This window comes from Cebus imitator, unplaced genomic scaffold (genome assembly GCF_001604975.1).
Source record: "Cebus imitator isolate Cc_AM_T3 unplaced genomic scaffold, Cebus_imitator-1.0 Scaffold79, whole genome shotgun sequence".
NCBI classification, from domain to species: domain Eukaryota; kingdom Metazoa; phylum Chordata; class Mammalia; order Primates; family Cebidae; genus Cebus; species Cebus imitator.
This window is the reverse complement of record NW_016107394.1, coordinates 5696533-5718402: the sequence shown is the minus strand read 5'-3', so window position 1 is coordinate 5718402 and position 21870 is coordinate 5696533. Positions and strand designations below refer to the sequence as shown.

At 35.6% G+C, this 21870-nt stretch overlaps 1 protein-coding gene across 5 annotated transcripts in view; it reads right to left on the bottom strand.

Annotated features, from left to right (window-relative positions):
* Window positions 1–21870, bottom strand: part of UVRAG (UV radiation resistance associated) — a 309856-nt gene that overhangs the window by 170172 nt on the left and 117814 nt on the right. For all 5 annotated transcript variants that reach the window (XM_037740137.1, XM_017533023.2, XM_037740138.1 and 2 more), the window contains one exon: window positions 2722–2827. In XM_037740137.1, the coding sequence (XP_037596065.1) occupies window positions 2722–2827 (106 nt within the window). The remainder of the gene's footprint in view (window positions 1–2721; window positions 2828–21870) is intronic.

Genomic DNA, 21870 nt, shown 5'->3' with positions numbered 1-21870 from the left:
AAAAAAAAAAAAAAAAAAAAAGACAGAAAGAAAGAAAACAAACTACAGACCAATATTCTTTATAAATATATATGCACAATTCCTTTAAAATTTTTTAACAAATTAAATCCAGTAACATGTATTAAAAAGTAATTCACCATGATCAAGAGGGCTTTCCCCAGGAATGCAAAGTTGAGTTAACTTTCAAAAATCAACCTATGTATTTTACCATAACAGAAGAGAAAAAGCATACATTCATCGAAACAGATACAGGAAAGGCATTTGACAAAATCTAAAACACAAACTGTGCATGGTGGTACGTGCCTATAATCCCAGTTACTCAGGAGGCTCAGGTGAGAGGACAACTTAAGGCCAGGAGTTCAAGAGCAGCCCAGGCAACACAGTGAAATTTCACCTCAAAACAAAAAAAAATTCTAAAACATAGTAAAAATTCAACAGCAGAAATTTCACAAGAAATGTAATTAAATGCCAAAAAATGTTAGGCATTTATGTTATGTGAGAAGATGGCAAATTTTTCAAAGTCACCAAGTATGAACCCAATTTCTTGTAATACATGTAGTCTCAGAAGGTAATCTGATTTCCTTCAACATCAAATATGCCTTCTTGCTGCATTGTTACTCAGGTTAAAATGAAAATGATTTCTAAATGCTGGAAATGGATGGGTGGAACACAATGGCCATGGGCCAGTTTGAAAAGTAAATGAGAAAAAAGACAAATAGTAAAGTTTTCTAATATGATACAGGTAAAACTTAACGTGACTAATTGACATGCAGATGGTATTATTCTCTGAAAGGAAGCAAGTAAACTGAATTCTCTGTCTTTATTGTCAAATTATTGTGGGAAAGTTGTTTCCTTTCTTTAAGCTTCATTTTCCTGTCCTATTATAAGAGGACATTATGCTACATTCATTCTTAAATTCAACAGATACTTATTGAGCACCTACTATGTGGCAAACACTTTTGCAGATGCTGGAAATACACCAATGTTTAAAAAAAAAAAAAAAAAGAAATAAAAAAAAAAAAAAAAAAAGATTAAAAACCCCTCCCCTTACAAAGTTTACAGAGATAGAAAAATATGTGAAATATATACCATGGTAAACGATCATGAATATGATAGAGAACAGTAAAGCAGGAAAGGAGACAGAATGTACTGAGGGGGCTGTAGTTTTAAATGGGGTTATAGGTTCACATTCCGTTCAAAAATCCAATGATTTTCTTCTGTTGATGAGGCAGAATAACATACAGCGAACCTCTGAACTTGACCACTTTAAACTCACACATACTATTACTTTGCTCTGTGTCACCACTTAGATGTTTTTTTTTAACAGGATTAAAAATACATTTTTCCACACTGAGATAAAGTACATGCTGTCATTTAATGAAACAAGTAATTTCTCAGTCTTGCCTTGGGAGAGGAAAATAAAAATAAAACCTAGCAATTTTTTCCAAAGGTTCTAAAAATCTAGCATTTTTATATACTACAGAAAGAATTAAAATTAGTGATTTTTTTCCCTCCCCTTCAATATATTTATGGTTTGAAATTTAGTCCTTTATTGGGTCTAAGTTACAACAAGAGGTGGTTTAATAGTACCTTAAATGGAAGATGTTTCTATAGACAAGGAAAGTCACATGAATAATAAGAATTACCACTATAGTTACAGCAGCTACCATATTTTGTATGCTTGCTACGTGCCAGGTATAGCACTAGCTGTTATATATTAGGTTGAACCATATGAAACTGCCATTTATAGGTCAAAATCAGCAATTGTATACAGTTTGAACTAATACATTAATTTCAAATTCCATGAGAGAAAAGTTTCTGTGAGGTTACATGCATTGCTGCTTTTCTATACTTCCACTATATGATTATCTTGGGCAAATCTTCAAGGCAACAAAAAGCTTTTCTTTGGTGATGTAAAGGCCCTCTGCTAAGCTGAGAAAGCTGCAGATGACAACAGGAAGATGCTGCCTATCTGTGATAATGAGTTCACACAAACAAATACTCAAATAATTTTATCTAGAACTTAATTTAAAGATCTAAATTTTATTTTAAGTCTAAGCCACAGCACAAAGTTACTCAAAATCTATTCATTCCAAAGTGGCTTTAAAAAAAAGCTCAATTTATTAGCCATATCCACTATTGTACTTACAAAAACACAATATTCATTACAAAAATAGACTTTTTTTCTGCTCCACTAGGAAGGGTATAAAACAACTCAAAATTACACTAAATCTTAAATCTGTCCATTTGGGTTAGGATTTCTATTTCTTTGGAAATGCCTCCTTAATAGAGTATTTCCCAAAAGGGATCACTGTCTACAAACCAGTCTATTTTGCTCAATCCAAATACTTTTTAAATTCATCTTTCAAAAGTAAATTAGCTCCCATAGTTTATTTTTTCTCCTCCTGGCAGCTATTTTTCATTCACTATATAGTTCATGTTTAGAGTTCACATTAAGAAAACTGCCTTTTAATTATCTTCTAAGTATTTGTATGTAATATAAAGTTTCATCTAGCAGAATAAAGCAGGCACTTTGTGTGTTACAATATTAGCAGATGGGAAAGTTTATTTCCAACATTTAAATGCCAATAGAACTCTCAGTGAAACATTAAGAAGATAATAACAACTATCTACAGGGTTTTTCAAAATTGACCCTAGAAGAATACTATACTCTCCTTTAGAAAACAAGATGCATAAACAGGTAAATACGTAAAAACCTACCAGCTCATTGCTTGTAGATGTGAGTCTTAGTTTTTCTTCAATTTCCTTTCCAATTTTCTGAACAGTTACCTGAGTCTGTTTAATTGCACACTGGGCTCTATGAAGCCTAGAAATATAAGTTATAGAAAAATGTAAATGAGTTAACAGTAAACTCAACAAAGGGCCTCAGATATAAATACAAACCTTGAGGATACATAGAATTGACAATGAACTCAATTGATTTTCAATTCTCTAGCATAGTCACAATAAAATAACAGGAAATACAATAAATCCTAAAAATAAAGCTCTAAAACACCCTTTTTGTACCTGCCTGCCTGTCCCTGATGTACGGTGAGGTAAGATGAAGAGCTCAAACAAGTTTGAAAGAGCTCTGAGAAAATAATATGGTAAAATTCTATCATTTTATAGATGTAGAAACTGAGGCACAATGAAATTAAGTAGATTGCTAAAGTCACCGAGAGAATATCACTGCTATCAAAGGTGACAATTACTTCTAGGTATCCATAAAGAAAAAAAGAATTCACAGTAATCCCAGTTAAGAAGGTTGAATCAAAGCAGACAGCACTCTCAAAGAGATAAGAAAAAACAAAAAAATGATAGAAAAGACAAAGTAATGGAGGAATTACATACTTGGCCAGATTCAAATTAGCAACTATATTCTCAATAAGGTCTCTTTCAAGGAACATTAAGAGCTCTTTTTATTTTTAAATTATGGGTTTTGTGTGTGTGTGTTTTTGCTTTTTGGTCTCCTTATTTTAATTTTAATTTTAATTTTAATTTTATTTTATAGACAGGGTCTCACTCTGTTGCCCAGGCTAGAGTACAGTGGCACAATCGCAGCTCACTGCGGCCTTGACCTCCCAAGACCTCCCAGGCTCAAGTGATCCTCCTACCTCAGCCCCCAAAATAGCTGAGACTACAGGCATGCCTGGCTAATTTTTGTATTTTTTGTAGAGACGGGGTTTCACCATGTTGCCCAGGTTGGTTTCGAACTCCTGTACTCAAGCAATCCACCTGCCTTGGCCTCCCAAAATACTGGGATTATAGCACTACGCCACTGTGCCTGGCCTCTTTATCTTTAAACATAGCTCGTGTATTTCTTATACATTTCCATACCAAATAGTCAAGCTGTCTTTATTTGTAGATGACAACTGTCAGGTGAAAAATCATGAGATCTTGTCAGAAATCTGCAAAAAAATTTACAAAAAAAAAAAAAATTGCGAGAAATCTACAAAACAACTACTAAAATTAATAAGTTAATTTAGCAAGGTCATGGGATATAAGGTCAATATACAAAAAAATCAGTTATACTTCTGCATGTAGGCATACCTCACTCTACTGCACTTCGCTTTATTATGCTTCATAGATACTAATTAAAAAAAAAAAGTTAAAGGTTTGTGGCAACCCTGAGTCAATCAAGTCTACTGGAGTTATTTTTCCAACAGCATGTGCTCACTTTGTGTCTCTCTGTCACATTTTGGTAATTCTCACAATATCTCAAACTTTATCATTATTACTCTATCTGTTATGGTGCTCTGTGATCAGCAACCTTTGGTGTTGCTATTATAATTAATTTGGAGCACCATGAGCTGTACCAATATAAGATAGTGAACTTTATCGATAAATGTGTGTGTTATGACTGCTCCACTGATTGGCCATTTCTAGTGTCTCCCTTTCTCTCCTTAGGCCTCCAAATCCCCTGAGACACAACAATATTGAAATTAGGCCAAGTCTTACAATGGTCTCATAAGTGTTCAAGTGAAAAGAATAGTCCTTCATCTCTCACCTTAAATCAAAAGCTAGAAATGACACAGCTTAGTAAGGAAGGCATGTGAAAAGCCACGTAAGCCAAAAGCTAGGCCTCTTGCATAAAACAGCTAAGTTGAGAATGCAAAGGAAAAGTTCTTGAAGGAAATTTAAAGTGCTACTCCAGTGAACACATGAATGATATGAAAGTAAAAGAGCCTTATTGCTGATATGAAGAGTTTTACTGGTCTGGATAGAAGATCAAACCAGCCACAACATTCCCTTAAGCCCAAATCTAATCCAGAGTAAGGCCTTAACTCTCTTCAAATTTTTGGCGTCTGAGAGAGGCAAGGAAGTTGCAGAAGAAAAGTTGGAAGACAGCAGAAATTGGTTTATGATGTTTAAGGAAAGAAGCCATCTCTAGAACACAGGCATGCAAGGTGAAGCAGGAAATGCTAAATGGAGAAGCTGCAGCAAGTTATTCAGAAGCTCTAGGTAAGATCATCAATGGAGGTGGTTTATACTAAACAACAGATTTTCAACATAGATGAAACAGCCTTGTGTTAAAAGAAGATGCCATCTAGGACTTTCACAGATAAAGAGGAGAAGTCAATGCCTTGCTTCAAAGCTTCAAAGGATAGGCTGACTCTCTTATTAGGGGTTAATGCAGCTGCTAATTTTAAGTTGAAGCTAATACTCATTTACAATTCCGAAGATCCTGAGGCCCTTAAGAATTATGCTAAATCAACTCTGCCTGTGTTCTATAAATGGAACATCAAAGCCTGGATGACAACACATCTGTTTTCAGCATGGTTTTCTGAATATTTTAGGTCCACTCTTGAGACCTACTGCTTAGAAAAAAATATTTCTTTCAAAACATTACTGTTCATTGGTGATGCACCTGGTCACCCAAGAGTGCTGATGGTCATGTACAAGGAGATTAATACTTTCATGTCTGCAAACCCATTATCCATTCTGTAGCCCATAGATGAAGGAATCATTTCATCTTTCAAGTTTCATTATTTAAGAAATGCATTCATAAGGCTAGAGTTGCCACAGACATTGATTCTTCCAGTGGATCTGAGCAAAATCAATTGAAAACATTCTGGAAAGGATTCACCATTCTGAATGCCATCCAGAACATTCATGATCCATGGGAGTAGGTCAAAATATTAACAATAACAGGAGTCTGGGAGAAGCCGATTCCAACCCTCTTGGATAACTTTGAGGGGTGCAAGACTCAATGGAGAAAGTAATTGCAGACATGGTTTTAAGAGCAAGAGAATTAGAATTATAAGTGGAGCCTGAATATGTAACAGAATTGCTGTCAACTCATGATCAAACTGGACTGGATGAGGAGTTGTATTTTATAGATGAGCAAGAAAAATGGTTTCTTGAGATAGAATCTACTTCTGGCATTGAAGCTATAAACATTGTTGAAATGACAACAAAAAATTTATACTATCATAAACTTAGTTGATAAAACAGTGGCAAGGTTTGAAGGAAAAGACTGACTCCAATTTTGAAAGAAGTTCTACTGTGGGTAAAATGCTGTCAAACTGCATCGCATGATACAGAGAATCATTCATGAAAGAAGAGTCTATTGATATGTCAAACTTCATGTTGTCTTATTTTAAGAAGTTGTCACAGTCACTCCAACTTTGAGTAACTACCACCCTGATCAGTCAGCAGCCATCAACATGGAGGCAAAACCCTCCACCAGCAAAAAGATATGGCTTGCTGGTTAATGTTAATGATTCAGATGATCATTAGCATTTTTTAGCAATTATGTTTTAATTAAGGTACATACTTCGTTCTTAGACATAATGCTATTTCACACTTAACAGACTACAGCATAGTGTAAACATAAATTTTATGTGTTAGCCCCAAACAATTGAGATACAAAATTTTTAAATATTTTATTGATAGCATAAAAAAAAATAAAATACTTAGGGATGAAATAAACAAAAATGTGCAAGACCCAACCCTGAAGTCACAAAACACTGCTATGATAAAGAAGAACTAGTAAGTAAAAAAATGTACATGGACTGGAAGATTCCACATTGTTAAAATGTCAGCTTTTCCCAAATGGGTAAATAATTTGAGATTCCCAATCACAGCCCCAAAGGCTTTTGTTTTCTGTAGAAATTAATAAGCTGATACTGTAATTTATATAGAAAAGCAAAGAATCTAGAAGTGATAAGCCAATCTTGAAATATGCCAGATTTCAAAAGTTTCTATTAAGTTACATAATTAAGACAATATGGTGTGGTCATGGGAATTAAAAAAAAAAAAAAATAGAACAATGGAACAGAATAAAATGCACCATAAATAGTCCTACATATATACAGCAAATTAATGTTTGACAAAGGAATCAAGGCAAATCAGTGCAGAAAACAAAGTTTTTTAAACAAAGGTGCTATGGAACATTGAATAAGCATAGGAAAAAAAAATCAATCTCATCCCCTACTTCCTATAAACAAAAGATTAAGGGGGATCACAGTAAATATAAAAGCTGAAATCGTAATACTTATGGCAGAAAACATAGGACCATCTCTTGCAACCTTGGGGTAGACAAATATTCACTAGAGAAGACACAAAAAGAATTAATCATAAAGTTAAAAAGGAATAAACTAGACTTTACCAAAATGAGAAATACCTGTTAATCTTAACAAACGTGCGATTAGAAAAATAATAAAGCAGTCCATAGACTGGGAGAAATATTTGTAAAGCACCTATCTGACTATAAAGAATTCTTACAAATCAGTAATCAAGACAGCCAATTAAAAATGGACAAAAGAGTGAAATAAACACTTAACAAAAGAAGATATAAGAATGGCCAATAAGCATAGGAAAAGTCACTCAAAGTCTTAGCCATCAGGGAAATGTAAATTAAAATCATAATGAGGTGCCATTTCACACCTGTTAGAATAGATAAAATTAAAAGGACAACACCAAATGTTGGCAAGGATGTGAAACAACTAAAACTTGCACACATTGCTGGCAAAAATGTATCAAGCTGGTACAAAAGTAACTGTGGTTCTTGCAATTATTTTAAATTTAAGTTGCAAGAACCACAATTACTTTTGCACCAGCCTAATAAAATAATAGTCCCATTTTTTAGAAATTATTAGTTATTAAGTTAAACACACATTTAACCTATAGCCCAGCAATTCTACTGCTAGGTATTTACCCAAAAAGAATAAAAAAATTATGTCTACAAGAAGCTTTGTATAAGAATGTTCACAGAAAACAACTCAAATGTCTATCAAATAGAAGAATCAACAGATTGAGGTTTATTCATATAATAAAAATCTACTTAGCAATAAAAAGGAGCACACCAGTGGTACATACAACAATATGGATGAATCTCAAAAACAATACGTTGAATGAAAAAAAGCCAGAAACAGAACAGTCCACATTGTATGATTCCCTTTTACAAAGTTTAAGAACAGGTAAAACCAACCTATGGTGACAAATTAAGAGGCTGTCCAGCTGCCTACGTGGGTGAGGACTGACATAGGGAGAAGAAGGAACAAAGGAACTATCTGAGGTGATGGACATGTTCTATGTCTTTATTTTTCGAGATGGCGGGGTCTCACTTTGTCACCTAGGTTGGAGTGCACTGTCACGACCACAGCTCACTGCCCCCTCAAATTCCTGGACTTAAGAGATCTTCCCACCTCAGTCTTCCAAGTAGCCGGGACTATAGGAGTATGCAACTGGGTCCGGCTCATTTTTTTACAGACAGGGTCTCGCTATGCCCAGGCTTGTCTCAAACTCTTGGCCTCAAGCCATCCGTCCACCTCAGCCTCCCAAAGTGGTGAGATTACGAGAGTGAGCCACTGCACCTGGCACTGATGTCGTGACAATGGTAAGGAGTGCACCAAAACTCACAGAATTTACTTAAGATCTGTGCATTTCACTGTGTGTGAATTTTACCTGTTTTTAAAAGGTGGTCATCAAATCCTAACCTAAAAGTCATCATATATGCAGGTGGTTCATTTTCTTAGCTGTTTCATGGTATCGCTAACTCTGCCAACATTATTATTATTAGCCTAAACCCTAGATACATTCATCATATATTCTATTCTGTACTTTTAGAAATTGCCTGATATTTATTGGTGATTTCTTAGGTCATCTAAAAAGGACCAACTCTCAAAATAGCTATTTTGCTCATTGGATCAGTAATTCAATAAATCTCTCAGGGCTCCTGAAGAATCCAACAGAGGAGATTATACTCCATCCTGTTGCCTCTTGGTCTGGGTGTATTTGTGTGTTTAACCTACATTGACAGTAAAACTCTCTTAAAAAGACAGCTCTAAAGTAATTTTACATCAAGGTTAAGGCCCTTTGTGATGTAGTCCCTGCTGAAACACCCAGTTTCATTCCTAATACCTTTTACCTTGCACCCTCATCTCCAGCAATACTGAACTACAGGTAACTCTGCACACATATCCTCCCATTTCTTCCTCCTGTACCCCTGTGTGAGCTGTTCCATGTGCCTACTGGTTCTTCCTGTTCCTTAACAGATAAATAAATTCCTAATTCATTTAGAGGCAGCTCAAGCCACCTCTTCTTGAAAGGCCTTTCCTGACTATTCCAGAGAGGTAGAGGCATTTCTTCCTCTGGAAATCTGCTACATCATGTGTATGGCACCACAATAAATATTATACAACCCTACTTTACAGCAACTGTTTATTTCTTTGCCTATTTCTTCACTAGATCTTTCTGAGAGAAAAATAAATTTCACCTTCTCATATATATTCCAAATGCTAAACACAGAATGTGGCACAAAGGAGGCACTCAAAATATATTTGCTGGCTTAATGTCTAACATGTGAACATAAAAAGTACAGTCCCAAAATTTGATATTTTTGACATCAGTGGGAGATTAACTGGAAGATCAGTGTGGTAGTTTCCTATATTTGTAAATTGAAAATAGTGTATTTAAATAAAAATCACATGAACACCACTCATTCACGTAGGGAAACAGCAATTTTTACTAAAAATGTTATCAGAACTCTAAAAATGATAGACATCATCAACCCAGAGGAGAAATCAACAAAACAGCCTGTTACTTTAAAAGTAGGAAAGTGCTGCCTAAAACTTCACTGGTACTATGCAAACAGCCTTGTCAAATGGTAAAGACTTTAAAAATAAAAATGATTCATGACCATAATTAATGTATGACTTCAACTATTTGGCTCTCACTGCCCCAGACGCTTTCTGATCTTACCTTAGGGGCTTAAAACACACAGACAGAGTCACATTTCCTCCAATCTTCAGTGTTATCCAAATAGACTTTCAGAGCCCCTGCTACATCAAGACAGAGCTAATAACATCCCCCTTTCAAACCCAACAAGAGAATAAAAGTTTGAAGTATTTAGGCTTTGAAAAATAACATGGGACATCCTGATTCCCCTGGGGATGAAGAGGTGAAGGACTAACTAGAAAAGAAGCAACTGCTTTACCTCCAAACTGGTTGGGTGATTTCGGAGGAATGTTTCTTGATTTTGCAAACTATCAAAAGAATCTATAAAGAAAGAAATATATATCATGTAATAATATGGCTGAGTGGTCAATAGCATCACTAACACTCCCAAGCTGAAATAAAACTCATCATCACTGGTGCTGGGAAGGAAAGATCAAGTGGCTATCTGACAGGCATTCTGGTGATAGCAAAGAGATGCATTCCTATTTTTTAATATGATTTGAGATAATAAATTGAAACTGGACTAAAAAAGCGCTTTGAGGCTACATATTTCTGTGAATGTAAAGATACATTGAATAAAAAAATATTATGTCAAATTATTAATAAAGACTGAGACAATGCCAATCAAATATTAAAAATAATCTCACTGAAGTAGAATTTAGAAGACAATATTGATCTTATCACATCAGAAACCCTGCATTCAAGTTTAAGGTGAAGAATGACAAATTAGAATACCTAAAAGGCAGTGAAGTATAGTTCCCTATGGGTTGCAGAGAGATAAAAAAGGAGAATACAGGAAAGACAGACGTCTATTGAAACAAATCAACATCTTATCATTAACGGTTTTGTATTTCATATGAAGATGCTTAGATTTTTATTCTGAAGCATTAGAAAACCATTAAAAAGTTTTAAACTGAGAAAGATTTAATTATACTTGCACTTTAGAAAGATATTTCTTCTTGTAATAAGGTGAATGGCACACAGAGAAGGGCTATTCCAACAGTCCAAGTAACAGACGGCTCTGTCCTAAATTAAATTAGTGACAAGATGGTGTCGATGTGAAAAGTGAGAGAGAGGAGAGATAAAGAATGATGCTTGAAAACAAATTACCACCATAAAAATGAAAGAGAAGACATCATTACAGATCCTTCAGATATTTAAAAGGAATTAAGGAGAAATTATCAGCAACTCTATGCCAATAAATTCAACTTAAATGAAATAGTCAAATTGTTTAAAATCTACAAATTTCCAAAAGAAACAGAAAATCTAAAGAACCATTATCTGTTAAAGAAATTCAACTTGTAATTAAAGATCTTCTCACAGAGGAAACTCTAGGCTCAGACAGCTTCACTGGTAAAACGCCAGTAGTATCAAACATCTTTCCAAGAAGAGGAGATGCTTTTCAGTTTGTTTCATGAGGTCACCATAACCCTGATACCAAAACACTATAAAAAAATGTTAAACCAATTATTACACATGAACGTAAATGCAAAAACCATTAACAAAATGTTAACAAATCAACTCTAGTAATATATGAAAAGGATAAAGCAACTTGATCAACGGGATTTATCTGAATAGGTTACATCATTCTGTTATTGACTGATTTTCAAATACTATACAAAGTTGGTATAATATTTGAAAATCAATCAATGACAGAATGAAGAAGAAAAATATGATTATCTTAAAAGATTCAAAAAAGAAGCATTTGATAAAATTTAATACCTGTTATTGATTAAAAACAAAACCTCAACAAACTAGGAGGAAAGGGAGTTTTCTTAATCTGATAAAGGGTTTATAGAAAAAAATCCACAGCTAATCCTACACTTATAATTCAAAATAAGGCAAAGATATCCTTTCATCACCCTATTCAATATGTACTCAAGGTCCAAACCATTGTAATAATGCATTTTAAAAGTAAATAAAAGTCACAGGTATAGGAAAGGAAGAAACAAATCTACTTGAAAGTGCTATGATGCTGTATGTAGAAAAATCCAAAGAAATCTACAATCCAACTACTAGAACTAATAAGTAAATTCAGCAAATTGTAAGAGTTCAGATTAATATATAAAAATCAATCAGTGTTTCTATATAATATCAATAAATAGGAACAAATCTAAAGAAAGGTGTGAAAGACCTGTACATTGAAAACCATAAAACACTGCTGAGATATTAAAGAATAAATGAAGACCATTTCATGGATTGGAAGACGTGATATTATTAAGAAGTCAAGTCTCCCTATATTGATCTAGAGCCAAAGCAATCCCAATCAAAAATCCAAAAGGTTTTTGTTTAAGAGAAATTGGCAAACTGCTTCTAAAATTGATATGCAAATACAAAAGACCTAGAACACCAATAAAGTGTCGGTGGGGAAAGCTGGAGGGCTTATAGTACTAGATTTTATGACCTATCATAAAGCTACAGTGAGTAAGGCAGCAGAAGTTACATAGAACTAAACAAATAGATCAATGAAACATAATTCAGGTTATACAAAGAATCATATATAATCAATTTTGTAATTAAGAAGAGTTTTGCCAACAAATGGCAGTGAAATAACTTAATGCCTATATGGCAAATAAATGAACTTTAACATGTACCTCACCTCATATACACAAATTAATTTGAGATGAATTGGGGCCTAAATGTAAAAGCTAAGACTACAAAGCTTCTGGAATAACACATAGAAAAATATATTCAAGACCTGGATTAGGTAAAAATTTCCTAAGGGCATTACTGAGAAAATGAAGAAAATCAAATCATGACTAGGAAAAAAAACTTCGGGTGCGTGTGTGTGTGTGTGTGTGTGTGTGTGTGTGTGTGTACACTCGACAAAGGACTTTTATCCAAAATATGTAAAAAATTCCTACATAAAAATAAAAATATAAACAACCCAATAAATGAAAATAGGCAAAATATTTGAACGAACACTTCAAAAAATAATATATAAGAATGGGCTATAAGCACATGAAATGGTGCTCAATATCTTCAATCATTATAAAATTAAAAATCAAAATCAAAATGATATACTACTACAAGCCTATTGTAATGGCTAGAACTTACAAAACTGACAATACCAAATGATGGCAAGAGGTAGAGCAACTGGAACCTTCGAACATTGCTGGAGGGACTATAAAATGTACAGCTACTTTGGAAAACTGTTGTGGCAATATCTAATAAGTTAAATATACACCTCTTGTATAAGCCAACAGTTTCACTCTCAGGCATAATGTGGGCTGGGTGCGGTGGGTCACACCTGTAATCCCAACACTTTGGGAGGCTGAGGTGGGAGAATCACTTGACATCAGGAGTTTGAGATCAGCCCCAGCAACACAGCAAGACCCTGTTGCTAAAAATAAAAATAAAAATTAGCCCAGCACGGTGGTGCACACCCGTTCCCAGCTACGTGAGAGGCTGAAGGGAGAATCTCTTGAGCTCGGGTGCTTGAGGTTACAATGAGCAATGATTGCACTACTGCACTCCAAGCCTAGTGACAAAACAAGTCCCTGTCTCTAAAAAAATCAAACAAATAAATAAGAGAAAGCACATGACCACAAAAAGCTTGTATAAGTTGTTCATATCGGCTTTATTTATAATAGCCAAAAAAGTAGAAACAATTCAAATATCTATCAACAGAATAATGAATAAGCAAACTGTAGTATATTCATAGAATGAAATACCACTTCACCAATAAAAAGAATATACTACTAATCTATACAACAACATGGATCAATTCCAAAAACGGTATGTTAAACAAAAGAAGCCAGAAACCAAAGGAGTGCACCGTATGACTCCATTGATAAGAAGTTCAAAAACAGGGAAAGCTAATAAATGATGAGGCAGTAAGAAAAGTGTCTCACTCGGTCAGGGGTGGGAATGAGGGTGTCAGAACGCTGGCAAATGAAGGGACCTTCTGGATATAATGAAAATATTCTATACCTTGATTTAATGATGGCAGTACAGGTACGTAATTTATTAAAATTCATCAACCTGTATGTACATTTCTGCGCTATATTGTATATAAATTACACTGCCAAAGAAAAGGAAAATAATGTTTGCTGGCATATGGCTTGCGGAACCAGAAAAATGGTGATGCCATTTACCGTGAGGTAGAACACAGGAGGAGCAGTTTGAGGAGAAAGTTCTATTTTCAGTTGGAGGTGCCTGTGTAACATCCAAGAGGATGTGCTGAATATGAGTTGAATATAAAGATTTTTTGCTCACAAGACAGATCCTGGCCAGAGATAAACATGTGGCAATCGTTAGCACACAGATGGTTATGAATGCTATGAAAGTGAATGAGATCACCCTGGAAGACTGTGAGAATGAGAGTAAACAGAACCTAGAACAGAATCCAGAGCAACATCAATATTTAAGAAATTAGGAAAAAAAAAAATTCTAAACCAGAATATCCAGAGAGAAGTCGAAGGACAGCTGGGAGAGCTGGTATGACAGCAGTTACAGGAATAGCACATCTTGATGCAGGTAGGATCACTGTCACAAAACTCAAGTAACCTAAGGCCTAGACAGTTCCTACATATTTAGCAGCAAGGACTTAATTAAAGCCATTTCAAATCCATTCACCTCACCCCAGATCCACTGCCACATAGTCAATAGCCCCTAATTGATTTCTTAGCTTCAACTCTTATTTTTCTCAATTCTATTCTGTACTTAGTGCCAAAGAACCCCTGTTCTTCATTTGCTCAGTTAGTAATTGTAGTTTATCTTCCCCAACAGCATCTGGAATACCTGCCTTATATACATCTAAAATTACATTTCCTTAGAGACAACTAGAAATAATCATAATCCACAAACTTACAATTTCAAAGATTTGTGCTAATACATCCAGTACCTCACCACTTTATCTTTCTTCTTCTCTGATGGACACTAACCTTTTAGATACTCTAGGCCCTCTAATAGCTAGTGTTTGGTTGCCTACACAGTTCCTTTCATTATGTAATGTGTCTATAGGTAATTAACATATATGTACTTCCATCAATGATAAAAGGATTTTTCTGGTGTCTAAAAAGGCGTGATGAACATTTTTCTACACTAAATGCATTTTCCATTTTAAAAGAATCCTATTAAAATAAATCCACCTATTCAAATAAATTTTATCAAATAAATCCATTTCATGATAGTCAGGAATCACTGCAGTGCTCCAGAACTGACATCACATTATACTAGTGCTGCCTTTTCCCTTGCTCACACTTCTGTGTTCAATAACCTAAACCTGATGAGTCTTCTTTCCCAATGCTCTTATCCGCATGGTTTCCTTTTCATCATTCCTGCTGTAAGCACCCTGGTTCAGCATTAATAAAAGGCCTTCCTTTCTAATCTCTGCCCTCTTCAATCCATTTGGAACACTGCCATCAGAATACTCTCCTAAAACAGATTTCAATAGTGTACTTCAAAAAAATCTAAACAATGACATGAGAGGTATGGAGATTTTAAGTCTTAGTGTACCAATAATTAGAATGACTACAGGCAAATCTGAGCTCTTTATACAAAAATAAACAAAAAAAAACACCATGTACTAGCACCAAATAATTACAAATTCTAAAAATCTATGATTAGATGTTATTCTTTGCTTGAAAACATCCCAGGGCTATTTAAATAAACATTTAAACTCTGTTGTTTTAGCTTGGCAATTCAAAGTCCAATCAAATCTAGCTCAGGCATAATAGTATCAATATTTACCAGAAACCTAAGGTCTAATACAGTGCCTGGCACATAGAAGATGTATATTTAATAATTCATTGGTGAATGAATAAACATTTATGCAGTGCTGGCTATGTGCCAGGCACTAAGCTAAAAACTTGAAATGAATATTTCCTTTAATTCACAACAATCCATAGACTTTGCACATAATCATTCCCATTCTACCTGTGAGAAAACTGAAACATTTAATAAGTGGCAGAATCAGTATTTAAATCCAGATTTGTTTAACTCCACAGCCCATGGTCTTCCCTGCTACCTTATTTCCCACCCACAAACCCATCGTTCCCAAGCTACTGGTGCCACTGTCTCCCCACAAACCTCAGCATCAGTAACACCTTACATGTTAAATAATTTTAGTTTCCAAAGAGCTTTTTCACAGACACATTATTTACGTTAAACCTTCCAAATATGTGTCCAACCTCAGTATTCCTCCCCTTATACCAGATTGCTGTGTGCTTTTCTCATCCATTATTCTATGATTCTATTCACAATATACCTCATATCTCAATTAAATCTGCTGCTGCATTTTATCCCGCTACCTTTGGTGATAGGCAGAATTCTAAAATGTCACCCCAAGAATGTCATTCCCCAGTGTACATGCCCTGCATAATTCCCTCCCCTTGGGTACTACCAGTACTTGTAAACACCACGGGAATTACTCCCAGAAATGTTACTCTACAAGGTGAAGGAATTAGGGGGGACTATAATTAAGGTCACCTATCAGTTGACTTTGAGTTAACCAGAAGGGAGATTAGCTGGGTGCTATGGACTGAACTGTATCCCTCCATCCCCCCACCCAAATTCATGATGAAGTGTCCTAACTCCTAATGTGACTGTGACCCAGACCAATATCAGCAAGAGAATAAGGTGCATAGCTCTATAAACCACAAGGAAGTGAATTCTGCCAACAACCATGTGAGCTTAAATAAGGACCCTGAGCTCCAAAAAGGAACACAGAGCAGCTGACACTGATTTCAGCCACATGAGACCATAAGCAGAAAAGCAAGTCAGCGCTGTTCCCGAATTTCTGACTAAAGAAACCATTTGGAAACAGGACTTTCAGAAGGTAAAGTTAATGAGGTCATAGGATGGCCTTCTAAGAACAGGAAGAGAAGAAGATCTCTCCCTCTCCACATGCATGCACCAAGGAAAGGCTATGTGAAGCCACAACAGGCAGGTGGTCATCTGTAAGCTAGGGAGACAGCCCTCACCAGAAACTGAACCATGCTGGCATCTCCATCTCAGACTTCCAGCCTTCAGATCTCTGAGAAAATAAATGTCTGTTGTTAAAGCCACCCAAACTGGTATTTTGTTGTGGCAGTCCAAGCTAACCAATATACAAGGTAGGTCTGCTCTAACCAGGTAAGCCCTTAAAAGGACCTGGCCCTTCCTGAAAGAAGAGATTTGAAGCATGAGAGGGCCTATAAAATGGGCCACGTGGCAAGAAACTGCAAGTGGCCTCTATGAGGCCGACAGCAGCCCTCAGAGAAACCATGAGATAATAAAACAGATATTATTCTAAGCCACTAAATTTGTGATAACTTATCCAGCCATCAAAAACTAATACATTCTTTCAATTCGAATATTAACTATCCTTCTTTCAAAGCCATCTCATCATGATTCCATATATTGAGCACATTATCACATTAGTCAAAATAACACCTGTACATTATAAATCTTTAGCCTAATTCCTTATCTGATAATGGTTAACATATCTTTAAATTTATTCATTCATCCTGTCTTCACATTGAGCACTTTCTATGTTGCTAATACTGAGTCTAATGTTAAAAGAAAAAATACTGCAAACAGTCTATGCTCTCTAGAAGTATACCATTTATTTACATATTCATGCAATAAATACTGAGGGCCTAAATGTTCACCCTGCCCTCTGTTAGGTAATGAAAATGCAGAGATCAGTCAGAGCATTGTCTTCATAATGCTCAAACTTTTGTAGAGAAATTGGTTTATAAACAATTATAACAGCATTATACAGGCTATAATACAGGCATGACCAGGGTAAGGGCTGAACATAAAAAAGGGGCACCTATTCCAGCGGGAGGGTCGAGTAGAAGCAGAAGTCTTCTAGGAGGTGTAAACACTGAGCCAACGTTAGAAGGAAAAGTAGGAATTAGCTAGGTAAAAAGGGAGAAAGATATTCCAGACAAAAGCAAAAACAAGTACAAAAACAAACGTAGCCTAACATATTCAGGAACTGTAAGCAGCTTAGCAAGGCTGGAGCACAGGGTCATATGGGAGAAGATGGCAAAGGATGAGGCAAAAAGGCAGGCAGAGGTCAGATTATGAAGACCTGGCATATCAGGCTAAGGAGCTTTACTCCCGAGGCAAATAAATAAGCTTTAAACTGTTCTGGAAGCCCGACCAAATGTGTTTTAAACCTAAGGCTATTTGGGCTGCAATGCGAAAAAGACCAGGCACCTCCAGGTACAAAACAGACCCGTGAATTCATTTTGGAAGAGGAAGAACTCAAGTAGGAGCCTGGGAATAGTTAATATTTGGTAAGGGTTATGGTCTCCCTCAATGGCACTGGGAGCATGCTCCATCTAGACTTCATATCATGCTGTAATCACTTGTTTTCTGGCTTTCTCCAGCAGTGGATTCCTCACTCTTTGAAAACTCAGGCCTATACCTTAGTAGTGTCTGTGCTCCTGAGCTTCCCCGTAGAACCTTATACATACAGGCCCTCAGTAACGGATTATAATAAAGATTACTCCCCTTGCCTTCCTCAGAAATAGAGAGGGACCCACCTCACCCTTCTCTTACCCCTCAGAATACAACAGACACTCAATGAATTAAAAATGACTATTTTAAGATTTCTCTGATTCTATTTTTCTCAGAGTCTATGCAATATTTATTCAGTGATAAATTTATGTTTTCTTAGATATATATCAAGCATAGAAAAACTCCTGGGAAACTGCCTTGAGAACATTTTTTAACATTTGTAAAGCAGAAAATATTTATTATTTCTCACTGTAGATACTACATGTCTATCAATTTAATAACTCAACATTTTCTGACAGTCATATCCCACTGATTATTGATATTGACTTGACTATTGACTAAAGGTTCTGTATCTTTTTTTACTCAGACTGTTGCCCATATGCCAAGCCTCCCTCTTCTCATACGATTGGTTTTAGGACTCAAGTATAAGACTATATTCTCCTCCCAATTAAACTGCATCTTAAAATTTAAGATGAACTGGATATAATTCTATCTTTCCAGTCCCCAGAGATCTTATGTACTAATTCTATTATGCAATAATTACCATCTCTATAAGCTCCAAGTTACCACTGCATTAGCTTAGTAAGTTTTCTGCTTCTTTGTTCAAATGCTTAGATTGTGGTGTTCTCAAGAGGAAAAACCATGTCTCCCTTGCTCACCACTGTATACCCAGCATATTGCACAGTTTCCAGCATGTAGTACAGAATAAACATTTAGCGGGTAAGTAATCAAATGAATGGACACGTTGAAAAAGACTAGGTCAAAAACAGAGCCCTATGCCATGCTATTAAAAATTTCCCTCTATATTGACAGCAAGTCATCAAGTAGTTACCAATCAACCTACCTTTTAAGTCATTTGGTTGACATTTCTTCATCTTGCTCCCAAAGCTATCCTGATATACCTTGTCAAACACATTACTGAAGTTATCTGTATCTACAAATCTAAATACCCTTTCAAAATGGATATATTAGTCTCAGATAACTTGTTCTTGGGAAAGGCTCACTAAAGGAGACAGGATTTAAGCTCCAACATGAAGGAGGGTAGGTAAGACTCTGATAGCTGTATGTGAGGGAACACCTGTTTAGGGTTTTGGGAATAGCTTTTCAAAGTCATTAAGGAAGCAGAGTGCATTACATGTTCAGAACAGAAAGTAGGTTGTGTGCTATAAAACAAAGAGGGCACAAGAGCAATATCATAAGAGGCAGGCTGGAAAGGTTGATCAGAGCTACAGTGCTGTAGACTTTAAATGCCTAATAAATTCTCTGCATCTCTACAGCACCTACAGCAGTCTCAGACACATGGGAATCACTCAAATACTTGTTGATGGATTTATTAAATATGATAATTTCCCAAAAGACCAGGAGTCTACCCAAAAGCCTGTTTCTACATTCCTTTGTCTAGACCATGCACATAGTTGGGAAGAACACAATCTCATGGTAATGGCATCAAATAAGACAATACTATTGCTACTTATAAAACTAACCTACTTTCAGGGAAAAGTAAATAGTAGCATCATGGGTGGGAAAGTTCTACTGAGGAGAGGGTAGGTGGTGTGAAAGCATGTGATAATGAGCGCATCGAGTCTAACCAAGATATGCATACCCTCAAAAACTAACAACACTGATGATGCAACAGTTAAAGAACAATAATCAACTCTTCACATTTCCAATTTACATCTCAACTAACTCATTTCAGGCAAGAAGAGCCACATTTGGCATAAAAGCAAGCTAAATCATTCCCAGATTTTTTCATAATACTATCCATGTGCACTTTAGCAAGTTTAATTTAAAATGTATTCATTATACAATAAACACACTTGAGGAAGTACACAGAAAAGCACTTCAGAATTAGAAACAATAAACAGAACGAACTATAGATAATGGACAAAACTTTTACAATTTAAAAGGAATATTATATACAACTTTAGGCCAATAAACTTTTTTTAAAAAGTGAATGACTTTCTAGCAAACCATAAATTATCAAATTGTCTCAATAAGAGGATGAAAACCTGAATAGATCGATAACTACAAAGAAACTAAAAATGCGACCAAAGCGGGTGTATGAGGGTGTAGGCCATGATGATTTTATAGGTGCTGTAGTATAAGTATTTGTCCCCTCCCAAACTCATGTTGAAATATTGACATAGTATTGGGAAGTGAGACCTTTTTTACTTTATTTTTTAGAGACAGGATCTCACTCTGCCACCCAGACTGGAGTGCAGTGGTATGATCATAGCTCACTGTAACCTCAAACTCCTGGGCTCAAGTGAGCCTCCTGTCTCAGCCTCCTGAGTAGGTGGGACTATAGGTGCATGCCACTGTGTCCAGTTGGCTTCTCCTTTTTCCAAATCTGTTTTAAGGCTCTCAAAACTAAGGATACTAAGTACCTTGCATGCTATTTTATTCAGTAAGCATATGTACCATGAAGTTCAGCACTTGAATACATTTATCTTGACACTAATTCTTCCACATGCTAAATCTACTCAACTGGACAATTACCTTCTTGTGTTTTCTCTTGTATCCCCTCCCATATTGTGTCTGATAAACAGCTATACACTTAGCAAGTGTTTAATAGATACTTAACAATTTTGTAATTTTAAATTGTAATTTACATAATATTTTTCAACTACTCAGGTTTCATCAGAATGGCATTTGAAAAAGAAATTGTTAGACTTGTTTACACCTTAACAGAAAGCAGTGGTGTTGAGCTGTAAAGAAAAACATGGATTTGTAAATCTCAGAGAGAAAATCTTGCCCACTGTGAATCTGCTGTTTGTGGAGATCCAAAGGAAAAGCCACCATCACCATGTCTAAACAAAAGGCAAAGGCTTCCACCATGGACTTCAGAGACAAGAAAAAAAATTAATTGCAAATCATTAGATAGGACAATAGTGAGGTTCACTGCAAGGTAAAAATGACAACACATCCCAAGAAACTCAAAGAATCATACTATCAAATACAGAGTTCCAATGAATTTATTCAATTTCCTCTTTGAAAGTCAGAAAATTGCTGACATTCACACTCCACAGGAACTTAGAATGAAGCATAAGATAAGATTGAAGTTCAACAGGAATAAATAGGGTGAAATTATTCAACAATCCAGATCCTTTTTTCCCCCAACTATTTTTAAAATAATTCTTTTGCAATGTAGTATTCAAAACTAAATTACAACGGGCACCTCATCTCTTTAAAATGTCTTGCATTTTGATTTCTAGTACTCATTATTCATTATCATTTGTTTTCATTACCCTGAAATTTTACGATCAAGTTTTAGCCCCCTTCCTTTCATTCTCTCCTTTTAAAAAATTACATGGGTGGGGAGAGAGGCCTCCTTTTCCAGGATTCTGTATTTTCAGGCTTCTAATCATAAGCTAGCTAATGTGAGAGTTCATAATGGCTTTCCACTTGGCCCTGATGTTCTGGCATCCAAAGTTCTTCTGGTCTATGACTTTCACTGTAAAAGTTTTTCAGAGAACTCAACTCTGGAAACATGACATTTCCTTAATTTGATTACGAAACTTTGCACCAAAGCAAACAATAACAGGTTGGAGAGGGAGAAGTCAGATATGGTGATACAGGTTGAACATCCCTAATCTAAAAATCCAAAATTCCAAAATGCTCCCAATTGCAAAAATTTTGAGCATAAAAAGTGTATCAACATTTCCTTCAAAGGAAATGCTCACTGGAGCATTTGGAATTTTAAATGTTCAACCAGTAGGTGTAATGCAAATATTT